A 13,506-nucleotide genomic window follows, 5' to 3' on the forward strand; every position below is an offset into this window, starting at 1 on the left:
GTGTACAGTTTCATTAGAGATTGTTTTGGCACTAACAAAAAGCTGTCTGGAACTTCATCAGCAAGTAAGAATCACGTCAGAGCTCAGTATCTGCATAAAAGCAGACAGGACTTAAGTGTTTAGAAACTGTTAACACAGAGAAGCTTCCATGAGAATGACATAAATATAGCTTAAGTTTTTGGTGTACTGCTGAATGAATACATTGATTGGCTACCTGGTCCCAGTGCTTCAGAGAAAGCGTAGACAGGGGCGTCGCATTAGCAAATTCTAGGTTTGCAAAATGCCAATCGAGTATTTGCCTGTCTCTTGATGACAGATAAACATCACTAGAAAAAAAAAAACACAAACATAATACAGAGACATTTAGTTTGCTAGAGCAGGATGTTGCAAATGCATTGCTTTTGAAAATTTATTCACCATCTTTTTTGTTTGAGTCTCTCCTTAGTGGAGAAATAAAAAAATGAAAAAAAGAACACAAGCAAATCCTGTTTCAAACATTTGGACCTCCTTCTGAAAGCTGACTGTCAAAAACTAGCAAATTCACATTTTCAAAGTAGGGTTCGTGTAAAATACTCTAAGTGAAGCTAGAAACTTTAGAAATAAAATATTACGTAAATAGTGGCTTAAGTAGAATGTATTAAGACGACAAATAAAAACCTAGTATGATCACACAGAGCACAAAATAATAATACTCTGCCCAAATAAGCAAGATTGGTATGCTCTCGTTATTGACAGGAATTTCAAATCTCAAAGGCTTCCCGGGATCAGTCACTGGCTTACAGCAGGGATTTCGACTGAAATCCACCCTAGCTAAGAACCACCTTTTTTGTCCCAGTCACCTCTAAAAACGAGGGGAGTTTTAAAGATGAGTTCTAAAGCTGAGGGAGCTCAAACTTCATGTTTGTACCTTCCCAACCCCTTGAGTCACCATAATTAAAAGAAAGCACACCATAGCATTTTTGAAACTCAGTGAAAAGCAGTAAAAACCCTGCTATCCCGAGTAGTTATTTTTATAGTTTGTATTTTTACCTTGGTGGATTGGCTTCAAGTTCTTGTAACTTCTCTTCCAGCTTTCCTTGTGTTTCCGCCAATTCATCATACTCCTAGTAAGATTAAAAGCTAACATTAAAATCAGTTTATGTGTAAAAGGACTAAAAGACATCATGTAGCATCAGACTAGATCTAATCTCCGGATAAATCAGTGGAAGATTCATTGCTTTAGTAGAATCTAAATCAAGTTCATTTTTTTTTTTTTAAACATACAATCCAGCATATTTTGCCCTTCTGCTGTTCAGATATACAGACGTCTATGCCATACTACAGAAAAGATTACTATGCTAATATTTCAGGAATTTAAACACTCAGATTTGAAGGACATGCAGGTCCATTACAGTCCTGGTATTTCCAGCGTTCCTATAGTACTAAGAGCTTTTCATATTGCACAAAATCTAATTTCTATTCTTGTTTCTCTCTTAAAAGATTCTAGCTAACGTCGAACACAGAAATTTCCCAAGTAGAAGCAGTCATGCAAAAGGCAAAGACATGATCTAATTCAAGACTCTTTCAGAGTTTTGTTTGGTTTTCATTTTTTTTTTCCTCTTATTTTAGAAAACGTTAGTAGAATTAGGACTAGGCAACAATCCTTTTCTTTCAAGGCAGAATAATTTGGAGTGTCCAATAATATCGACAAGAGCACAAAGCGGCTCATTGGTGACAAAACAGAAGAGCTACTACTTATGTGTACACAAACACACCGAGCTTCCAAATAAAGGTACATATCTCCTGCTGAACATGCAGCTGAAAACGATCCTTGGTTTTATCCGACCCGTGTTAGCAAGGTGTCTTTCACTATCACAGGAAGAACGGTTTTTAAGGTTTCCTTTTTATGTCCCATTTCTACATCAAGATACACAGAGAGGGTGGGGGGGGGCGGGGGACTAACTCTGCTTGTCAAGACAGAACTCTGTAATTGATAATCTTTGGATAGAAAGGAGTCTTTTATTCAGGAAACCACCTTTTTTATCTTAGGGAAAGAGCATCTCTCTCCAAATTCAGATTTTATTTACAGACTGTTGTGAGACCTAGCAGCACTAAAGACTAAGCCTGACCTAAAATTTAGCCTTCAAAACACTAAATGCCATCTCACATGAGCAAGCACAGACTGTTACCTAACGTTGAGCCTTCAACACGTTACTACTCTCCACCATGAGCCATGAAAGACGGGGACCTAAAGGTACTTAATACGGACCTGTTATCACATTACAGCCAAGAATTACCATCAGTCACATTCTCTTGAGAGTGTTAGACTGGAGAGAGATGTGGAAACATTTATATTGGCTAATCTTCCCTGGCTGCTGCAGTCCTCAGAAACCACTGACTTAAGTGCTTTATGTACATCACCCTTTACCTTGCAAAGTGCAGTCAGATCTCTGTGTTTGCTTTTCACAAGGAACTCTGCTGTAATATCCCGAGGTGGCTTCACTTCTGATGCTTCCTTGTACTGTTGATGAAGTTCTTTAATCTTCTCTTTTAAATTCACCATCTTTTTCAGGTGGAGTAGGAATAGGGAGAAAGAAAGGAAAAAGAAAAAAAAAAAAAAAGATGAGGGAAGCTAGATTTCATGCAAGTTACTGCGTGAAATGGATATTAATCTGAAACTATGCCACTATACCAAAAAGATTCCCTGGTTTTGGCAGGCGTTACTTATATGTAATTCTACCTCCAAGAAAGCACAATAAATACCACCGACCCCAAAACAACATGGCTTAAACCTATCATCGATTTCTTACAAAATATGTTGCAACTGACTTCGGATAGGAGAGCTGTCCTAGTCATTTTTAATTTGAGAAACTTCCATGGAGAAGTACCACAACCAAAAACATTTAAGTAGGCCTAAAACACCGTTTCTACACCACAAATGAGATTTGTGATGAAGAAAGTACACATTTTAAAATAACCCCTCAAAAGCCTCAGTCATTATCAACATCTCTAATGGAAGCTATGACACAATGCTATTTATTACGTACAGTGTTCTGCCTAATCACTTATGTGCTCCTCCTCAAAAACGGAGACTTCTTTGTCATAACAGTGCTTCTAGGCAGATCTTAAATGAACAGATACGTTTAAAAACAGCATTAATGGCAACTTTTGGATATTCTTCCACGGAAATTTTTGTACATTTTGCCACTTCCTGATGAAGACAGTGCTATCCTCTGGTTCTAAATGTCATGATCTGACCTTGTTAAGAAGATCTTTCAATTCCTCCTGTGTTTTCACAATTTTTTTCCAGTGTTCAATCTGCTCATCCTTCACATGCTTCTCCTGCAATCTGGAAAAGGTGAGAAGTGAGACTCAGTTCATCACAAAATCCTCGCATTATTGAGAAATTCATTATCACAATCTAATTAGTGTAATGCAATAAAAGCACATCATGGGGTATTTTAGTAAATACTCTTATGACAATTAGAAAAGCAATACAAGTTTCTGTAAATAAGGGATACTTGACTAGCTTAACAGGAGTCTGAAGTTACCTACCATTACTAAAAGGCGTATTAGCTTTCAAGTAGCCTGGGTGGGCTGTATGTACATCAATTCATACTAAGTCAATTATCTACTACCAGTTACTGTAGCAGTGATTTTCAGGAAGCTTACAATAGAAGATGTTTGCTCCTTTAACCATCTGTGGTATATTTTGCTTCAATAAACAAGAAACACATACACAAATGAGAACACAGCAGAGACCAAACAGCTGTATCGGGTGGGTAGTGCTCACCCTAGCAGCATCACAATTGTTAAAGCATCTTTAGGAAAATCCTTCACAAAATAAGGAAGTCTACCATAAAGAAAGAAGTCACTTACTGTATGACAACCTCCAGAGCCTGACCAAGAGAGACAGGCTTGTTATTGAGAACATTAAAATCCAGCTGATGACTGAGATAGGAGGTGGCTTCCAGCAGACGATTAAATTCCTGCTCCACCATTTCGTCTTTCTCTTTTGGAACCTAGGAGTCAAAAGAACAAACTTTCTTCTTAATAACCCATTCATAAACAAAAAAGAAAAAACATAGGTCACCAAAGCTCAAAGCCTCAGAGACAAGACACTTGAGAAGTACAGAGAAAATTTTAAAAGAAACCAGAGCAATGGCACAGATTACTCTCTAGTGCAGTCCAAATTCACATCACCTTATAACAAACTCAAAATGCTACCATTCCCCAGATCAGAGGAATGAGAAAGGCAGGTGTAAGGGACGGACTGTAAATTCCCTGCCGAGGGGCAGGAGCCCCTCCAAGCCTTCAGCGGAATGCCTCAAACACTCGCAAGGAAATAAATAATGCAGGCCTGGCCTTCAAAGAACTGATAAGGCTCACACTTCTGGCACCTGAAAGTGTGGGAGAACTGTCTTGCGAAGACAGGGTAGTTCTGCCACTCCTGTGGTGAGCTCGCTAGTTCCCAGTTCTCGAGGCCATTGTGTTCAATGAGTGACCTTTGCTTCATTATCCGTGAAATGCATATGAAAGCGCACACCCTGCATATGCTAATGAAGATTATAGAGACCATGCTAAACATGGATGACCATGGCATTCCTCTCTCCACCCAAATCATGCCACACGTCACCTGGGAGAAGGGAAAAACCTGAGACAAGGCTGTCCCTGGCAAGGGGGGCGGACCGTGCTAATTCAGCAAACATAAAAGGGGAAAATAAGTGCCCCTAGGGGGGAACAAAGAAGAAACAACAGAAGAAGATAGTGCCTGGGAAGATTCTTCCCAAGAAAGAAGATGATTATGCCTGGGGAGATTCCCTGGAAAAGATGCTGGAACCAAGACAGGTGATCTCTCTATCTCTGTCTTTTTCCTCTTACTTTTTCCTTTCTCTGTCCCTCGATTTCTCTTTTCTCTTAGAGTTGCTAAGTAACAGTTAGAGCAATTAAGTAATGGTTAGAGTTGGTAAGTAACCACCTTAAGTACCGCTTGCCATAATTTGTTGTATACCTGTTGTTCAGTAACACGATGCACACCTCACCACTTGCCATCATTTGTTATATACCTAACCAATTATCGTGGACTTGTTAAGACCTATTAGTTTCCCAAAATGGTTAGTATAAATGTTTCTATAGAGACCTTGAGATTTATCTTGCCTTAGTCCACCCCGTTGAGGATTTACGAATCTGAGACACTTATCCCTCCTCTTTCCTGAGAGTGGGACGTGACAACAGGGTGCAGATAATGCAGATAATTCTTACAGCAATGCTCAAAAAAAAAAAAAAAAAAAGATATCACATGCCCTTGAGTGATACTTCAAGACTGCAACAAAAACGTAGCTAGCCCTCGTAAAAAGAAATTCAATAGCCTTAGCTCTCTCAAATGGTCAGACACCAAGGCCTGTACAACACAAAGTCACTTTTTCAGGATGTCTGGCCAACGAGCTCCAAGAAAAGCTGGCAGATCATGATGACAACCAATCTCTCTTGCATGACGAAAGCAAACCAATTTATGGGCACATGAAGATTTCCTTATTGGAAGGTGTATTGATCCAAGGACCAGAAGCTTGTCAATGGGACAAAAGAACGCTCTGATGGTAGGATGGCTTAATGCAATCACAAAGCTTTAGAAGGCCTGGCATCGCCCAGCGAAGTAGACAGTAACTTATCTTTTGGGGCGGTTAGCATGGCTAAGAACTACCAATCCAGCTTTTCCAGAATGATGGAAGAAGCACTGCAGGACACTTCCAGAATGGTGGTATTTGACTGTACTGAAGATACTCATTTAAATAGTGTGTGCTGCTGCCAGGGTGGAAATATCTGTTAGGTGATCACAGCTGCACGTGCTGAAAAAAGCAAGCATCCCATGGTATTAACATCTGTTAAACCCAGTCTAGGTTAAACATAAGACAGAGAGAAAACACTGATGAGTATAAGGGAAAGATCAGCATAAGGATTAGAAAAAAAGTATACGCTTCGGAAAGACTGGGAAAGCTCTTGGATGACTGCTATCAGAACAAAAATAGCTTGAGAGATGCCGTTAACAGCGCTAAGCCTATCCCTATAACTCTATCAGATGGCTCTTTTCCAACTGTTATTCACACCTAATATAAAGTATAACCTGTGTTGACTGGGAAGCTGTATCAGTATCTCATTGCTCTAATTAGGATTCCTCTTCTGCTTTGCGGCTGGCCGCTCGTTTTTGTGCCAATAGTTATCTTCTAGCTCTGTCGATCTTTCTTGTCTGGCATTTTCCTCAGACTGAAACACTGCGGTTCACAATTAATAGCCATACTTCCATCTCTTTGTACATATCATAAGATACATAGGGATCATAAGAAACTGATCATCAGTTTTATCATTTAAGCTTCATCTTCCAAGTTCCAGCTACAAGTCACCTGTGATGAATGAAGTGGCATTGTCCAAGCATGCAGAGATGGCACTGGAAAAAAACAGAAGTCAGCCAGAGTTGAAACTCAGATGCTGGACATAAGAGGGCAAGAAGGGCTCTCTACATACACAACAGTAGCAAAAATAAGGATAATGCAGACTGCAGACCAGCTGCTGAACCTAGTGGTAATGGATATGGAAAAGGCAGAAGCACTGAATTCCTCTGTGCCTCTGGCTTTAAGGGTAAGGTCTGCTTCTCAGGCCTCCTCTGTCTCTTCTCTCAGTGTAATCTCAACAAGTTGGGGGAATGGACTGACAAAACCCCCATAAAATTCAAAGGCAAAGCCTTGAAACTGTGACTGAATACCCCCATGCATCAGGACAGGCTGAGGACTGACTGTTCTATGAAGAAAAGTGAGAATCCTGGTGGACAACAAACTGAAGATGGCATTACAAAATGCACACTTCCCAGCAACGCGAAGTTAGGATGAAGAAAGGGAGAAAAACAACGTTTTGACATTCACGCTGCCTGTCTTTCCACAGCTGACATCAATGCCTCATTCCAAAGCTTAGGCAGCTGTGCAGGCAGTAGAACTTCCCAAAGACTATCCAGAACTCCTAAACTGGTAAGCTTCGGAGGAAACCAACTCACCACAAATAAAGTATCTGAAACTTGCAATCATAAAGAGCCCGTCCTATATGCAGATAATTTGGTTCCATCTTCACTTCTACGGACAGAAGTCTTTCTTAATTAGGTAACACCACAGCAAAGACTAAAATAATAACGACGCTTTAGAGGAGTGGTAATGTGAGGTAGAAAACTGCTCAAGCTTGGGTCATACAGTAGTGAGCAGCAAGAGAGATTTATGCCTTCAGTGCAAGGCTTAACGATAAGGATGTACACTCAGCGTGTAACTGCTACGTATTTTGCCCTTCAGTAAAACATAGATAGTGGAGAAAAAGACGTAGACAGACTGGCAGGAGCAGTTAACCACTGAAAAGAGACTTGTGTAGATGTGGAAAGCTGTCAAGACAGTAGCCGAGGTACAAAGGACATCTGATTATTACTTGTCCCTAGACTTCTAGATGCCTTCCCTGCTCTAAATGTCTGAATTATTATCAGATGTGTATTGTTGTCCAAGGAGATCTTTGATACTTCCTAGGAAGGCTGGGGAATTAGCTAATTAAAAGTTACAGCTTGCCTCCTGTCAAGCACCATGATGTTTGCCAAAATGTCAGAGGGAGAGGCAGAACATGAATGCTCTTTTGTTTGAGACAAGACAGGCTGTGCTCTTGGCTAACGTTGGTGGACACAAATCGAGAAGGTTTTGAGGAGTGGGGCAACAAATGGACTTGGGCTCAGGGACAAGTTGGAAGGAAAATGTAAAGAGACACTATCAAGTTAGTAGATGCTCTATTTGCAGGGTGAGAAAAATTTTTGCTCCCCAAGAAAGTACTTAGAAGTTCCTTGCCCAATACTCATTAGTAACCCAATGTGAACGCACCTTTGGAAGAAGAATATCCTGTAGAAAGTGATTTCAGCTTAAACTAAACTTATTTTTCACTGTTTATAAAGTAGTACCTTGGTAGTGTCCTTTCAACAACTGCAGCAGAAAGAAATACAACAGAAGTAGCCTGACAGCTATTTCAGGATAAGCTTTATACAGTGGGGTGAAAATCAAAGTACTAGAGATGTGAAACCACTGCAGAAATAGATAATCAGCATTTTGTTTTTAGCAGCGCTAATAATCAAAGGAAAAAGCGTGGCAACCTTAAGAAAGAAAAAGAAAGATTGGTAAAATAACTGCCTTGGTGTAAGTAACATCATGGAGTATGTTAAGGAAAAACAAGAGAAAGACAAAATGAGCAGTATGTGCAAAACACACAGCTTTCAAGGCACAACCACACCGCATCCGAGCCAGCGACTTCTTTTTCTTTCTAGAGCTTCCATTTTCATTTACTTACTCTATCATATGAAGTGACAACCTTTAACAGTTTAGATGGTCATGAGCTACAGGCAATACAGAGATCATAGAATGGTTTGGGTTGGAAGGGACCTTAAAGATCATCCAGTGCCACCCCCTGCCCTGGGCAGGGACACCTCCCACCAGCCCAGGTTGCTCCAAGCCCCGTCCAACCTGGCCTTGAACCCCTCCAGGGATGGGGCAGCCATGGCTTCTCTGGGCAACCTAAATATACGGCCACAGATAGATGCACAGATAGTGAATGTCACATAATCAAGATTATACTGGCATTTGCGGTATCTGGGTGGTAGAAGATTAAAATACTGGTCACCATTACTCACACCACAACTTCTCTTCCTAATTAACTGTCCCAGTTAAAATGGCTTCAAATTGGATAGTTTAGTCAAACGTTCCAGAAGCTATACATGACAGACATGCTAGGATACAAGCAGCACACAGAATCAATCTTATATATTTATTTATTTTTAAACCAAGGAATAGCATTCTGGTTCATTACGTAGTCGCCAAGACAACATTCAACATAGGGAAGTGACAAAGTTTCACCTGGAAAATATATCCACTTCTACATATCAAGCTTTGTTTGCAACAGGTAAGCTGACAAATTTTGTGACATGCCTTTTTAAAATATGACTAGCATTATAACCTTCCTGTCATTACACTAATAAATGCACACACCTAAACAGCGGCAATTCCTCGCTGCAGCAACCCCCTTCGAACACAAGGATGTTACCTGTCCCAGCGGGTTAGCCAAAGGAGCAGTAAGAACCTTTTCTGTGCTGAGGGATTCCGCCCTACCCCGATGGCTGACTGCATGGAGCCACACTGCCAGTCTCCATCCTGACTGGGTCTCCTAGGATAAATAGCATTTGGATGTGGTACAGGAAACACTACAGAGTGACTGGAAGGAATATTCCTTTTCAGACAAACACTCCGCTCCCATTGGCTTCTTCTGTAAGTGCCCGTCTGATAAGCAAGAGAAATTCCTGAACCACAGGAGCTGCATAAGGCTGCAGGGCTTAGCTGGATTTAAGTGATGTAGCTGCTGCATACTGTGAACAGAAAGGAGTGAGTTACAGAAAGGAAAGCTGCGTGGTAAAGCTGCAGGCACCAGTGCTTTACTCAGACAATAAAAGCACGGTCTAAAGTTCAAAGCAGCTGAACTGTGTGTCTTAGCGGGTGGTGTTAACACAGGGAGTCTCTTCAAATCGCACAGGGATACATCTGCCCCACTGCAAGATACCGAAGCATTACTCGGGCAGACATGGAAAACAGCTGGCAGAGGGGAACCACAGCAGTGCAGAGGCAAGCGTGTTACATGCAGGATGGGCTTCACAACATGAGAGCAGATTAACTGCTACAACTGCCTACAATGCCTTGGTAGCTTTCCCTGAGTTCATTGGAACACCCTCTTCACTCATGTGTAATTAAGAAAAGCTGCAGGTGCCAGGTTACAACAGGTTTGTGCCACGCATCACTTTTTCACGCCTCTAGCAAGAAGCCCAGTATCCTCATCTGTCTTCTTTCAGAAGTTACTCTGAGTACCATGTTTTAAGATTCGGGATGTAGGAACACTTCCAGTCAATACAGGTGTGAGATTCAGCACGAAGCTACGATCCATCCTATCTACCTCTAACAGCAATCCTTGACATTAGAGTGCAAAGAAATCAAGCTAATTAGGTTTGTGAATCCCAGCTCTAGAAAATTACTGCTGAACTGTTGCGCATGTTCAACCAGCTGGCATCAGGTAGTCAATTCTTTAAACAGCAACATAGAAGCAGAACAGCCAGAATGAGCTTATTTCAGGGAAAAGGAGTAGCAGCAACAACGACAACAGCTAGAGTGCCAGCATAGCAGACAATTGTTTCAAAGATCGAGACAGACAACTGTCTAAGGAAAAACAGTAATGAATTTGGGAAAAACAAACAGGAACTTAGCTTCCACAAAACCTTTGAAATTCAAAGTTAATAACTCATGTGGAAAGAACGGGTTTAAGAAGAATACGTGCAGATATGCAAGAGTACTACTATACTGCCTAAAAACGGACACACACTTTCACTGCTCCCTCTCCACGGAAGCTATCTTCTGCTAGACTAATGGCCTGGTAACAAATACACTTGAGATACTATTCCTATTTAAAAGGTTCATGAAAACAGGATCAGACTTACAGCTTGTCCGTTTGCTTCATAAAGTGGGCATTTTTGTTTGATCTTAGCCAATTCCATATTCACTTGTTTGCTGACCACAGCCATGGGATTTCCTCCTGGAAAACATTTTGTACAGTCAACAGAGTGCTCCTGCAAAGTTTGTCTGCAATTAAATACAAATTCCACAGTTAAAGCTATTTCAAAGGCTAAACACACCAACTCCAGTGCAAAACGTGCTCCAGTGAAGTAATATAACACTGCTGAAAGTCTACTCTTCACAGTAATTCTTGCAACAAAGTCATGAAAAAAACCAAACCTGCCCACCAACACTTCAAGGACAGTATGTAAAAAGGGCTGCTTATAAAAGCAGAGTTCTAAGGTGGCAGCAACCTTAGTACGATTGACAGTTTATAGGTATAAACATACGTTCAAAATGCTTGTGAGCAGAGTGTTTGAAAAGCCAAGGGAAGCTCCCACAGCTGCACAGTAACTTCGGAAGCTTTTGAAAGTGTTGTGACATGGAGCTGGAACCTGAAGAATTCAGTCCCTAAAATCTTACTGGAACTCCAATAAATGACACCTGTGAATACAATCTATGAAGAAGAACCACATACAGCAATTGTACCTGGAAGATACGTAACTAAACAGATTAGAAAGCAATCTAGGAGATTCCACTTAAAAACATGAGAAAGGCAGAAAGCGTCAACTTTAAGCATCCAGAATCACTACATGTCAAAGTCTCTGTAAGTACAGCACAGGAAAGAAAAAGAATGGACACAAACAAGAAATGGCACACGGGAGAGGCAACATGGGTTTCCTCCACAAAACTAACTTTGGGAAAAGTTTTTCACATCTAGCTTCCCACTGTTCTCTGATTCTGCAATCCAGCCAAACCCAGAGCCTTAGTTCAAAACAGAGGGGGCAGTTCAGCCACACTACCTTCCTGTCTTCAGAGAGGTGACTGAACAAGCAGAACAGAGTTTTGAAATAAGTCTAAGTTCATGTTTCAAGTTCAACAACCTACTAAAAATTTTAGTTCTTCCACAGTTTACTAACAAACCCAGAAAAGACCCTGTAACTTCAGTCTTTCACCTTCCCAAACCACAAGCCCAACCCCTTAAGTAGTCTTCCCTCCTCACATCTCTTCCAGATTCAGAAATATGAAGGATGCCCTTCAAACCATCTCCTTCACTACGAGACTCTTTCCTTCTCCGTAACGTATGCTGCCTCATTCAAGGCAAAGGGTAGATTCTTTTGGAAAAGAAACAGCCATGATGAATTAAAACATAAAAATATTAGGCAACCTTAAATCTGTTTTACCAGGACATGCAACTTGTCTGGGAACAGCTTCGGGATGCAATGTAATAAAGACAAACCATAAGACAGACACTAAGTTTTGGCAGTAAGTAAAACTCAAGTTTTATAGTATTTTATCATTTCACTGCATTACTGAAATGTATTCCACACTAAACACCTGCCCATCTTCTTAGCAGAGTAACCAATACTAATAACTGATGCCCACCCAATAAACCAGCATTAAACAGGAAGAAGCATAGCTTGTCTGCCATTATTTTTTCAACTAATTTTGAAAACACTTAGAGAAAGGACTTTCTGGGTTTAAATTCTGACTTTAAGACGGGCTCTACTCTTCATTCCCTCTCCTCCCTTTTTTTCCCCCATGTAAATGCAAAAACATATTCCATCTCTTTGGGGTCTCTCCCATCTTATAACTTTGCTATTTATTTGCTCTTTCTTACTTCGGTACTAAGCTAATCCCCTCACTACATCCCTACTTCTCCACGTTCAATTTCAGCTTCTACTTGGGAAGATCCAAGGGAACAACTACGAGAGTTACCAAGAAATTCTGCCCGCAGACCTGAACTCAGAGGCCACTGTCAGCTGGGTAAAGCAGCTTTAGAAAGACTTGTTCAGCAAGTGCAGTAAACCCAGGGCAGATACCACCTTAAAGGAACTGGGCAAAGGAACAGACACACAAAAGGACAGCATGCCAAGGAAAGAGCAAGGAATTACACTAAGCACAAGTGATCTGTAAAATAATGGATCCACAACAGTTTGATGAGGTGACAAGCACCTGTATGACTTCAGTGACCAACGGCAGCTATGGCACCAACCAAAATCCCAGCGTTTAGTACAGGCTGCCATCTGTTCTAAAGATTCACTGATGAAAAATGCCAACTGCCAAAGAAATTGAACATCTACTTTTTAATAGTAAAAAATACCCAATTATTTTGGCCATGAAAGGGAATAGCATAAGGTTTCAGATTTGTAACATCTTGCTCCACAATTTTCCTCCACATTTCTTTTAATTTTGAAAAACTCACCAAGTCCTGTTACCACCATTGCTCCTAGATCAGCAACATAGTTCCCTTTGCGAAAGGTAGCAACTCTTCCTCCTACTCGGTCCTTTTAAAAGAACAACAACATATTAAACCTCTGGTAACGTTCGACATTACACCTCCCTTACATACAATCGCTGAAACTTCTATAGAACATGGTGTAAGTATTCTCTTATCCAAAGGTTCAGCAAATAGGATGTATACTTCTCCAAGAACCTCTGCAAATGAACGCTTGATCTCAATTAATTTGCCTAAGGTAAGGAATAAAATGTTTAAGTTGCATTTACATTAAAAAAAAAAAAAAGAAGGAAAAAGGCAAAGAAAAAGAAAAAAAAAAAGCCTAACCTGATTTGGACAGATTTAACTATCTCTACAGCAGGATCTACTGTGATTCTAAAACCAATCCCTCATTGTCCATGGACAGATTAGGTTACATTCTGTATTTCCCCCACCACTTCCCACCACAAAATCCAATAGCTATATAGGAAATGATTCAGCTGGGCTTGAGAAAACTAAATGGTAGGGTTAGAAAAACCATCAGCCAATTATTCCTATCCTCCGCGGAAGAGCCAGCTATCGATCGCAAAGATAACCATGAATCAACAGCCCATTTTAGAAGCAGGAAAAAAAAAGGTTTTGATTCTTGACACA

At 40.6% G+C, this 13,506-nt stretch overlaps 1 protein-coding gene across 5 annotated transcripts in view; it reads right to left on the bottom strand.

The window, feature by feature from the left end:
• The window catches only part of KDM1A (lysine demethylase 1A), a 44,982-nt gene that overhangs the window by 11,843 nt on the left and 19,633 nt on the right, over positions 1 to 13,506 (bottom strand). For 3 of the 5 annotated variants that reach the window (XM_054223333.1, XM_054223332.1, XM_054223337.1), the window contains 8 exons: positions 12,841 to 12,922; positions 10,520 to 10,614; positions 9,085 to 9,204; positions 3,859 to 4,001; positions 3,238 to 3,328; positions 2,408 to 2,542; positions 1,030 to 1,103; positions 215 to 326 (listed from right to left, as the gene is read on the bottom strand). In XM_054223333.1, the coding sequence (XP_054079308.1) occupies positions 215 to 326; positions 1,030 to 1,103; positions 2,408 to 2,542; positions 3,238 to 3,328; positions 3,859 to 4,001; positions 9,085 to 9,204; positions 10,520 to 10,614; positions 12,841 to 12,922 (852 nt within the window). The remainder of the gene's footprint in view (positions 1 to 214; positions 327 to 1,029; positions 1,104 to 2,407; positions 2,543 to 3,237; positions 3,329 to 3,858; positions 4,002 to 9,084; positions 9,205 to 10,519; positions 10,615 to 12,840; positions 12,923 to 13,506) is intronic. The other 2 variants (XM_054223336.1, XM_054223334.1) reach the window with 1 other exon arrangement.

Source organism: Rissa tridactyla, chromosome 18 (genome assembly GCF_028500815.1).
Source record: "Rissa tridactyla isolate bRisTri1 chromosome 18, bRisTri1.patW.cur.20221130, whole genome shotgun sequence".
Lineage (NCBI taxonomy): Eukaryota > Metazoa > Chordata > Aves > Charadriiformes > Laridae > Rissa > Rissa tridactyla.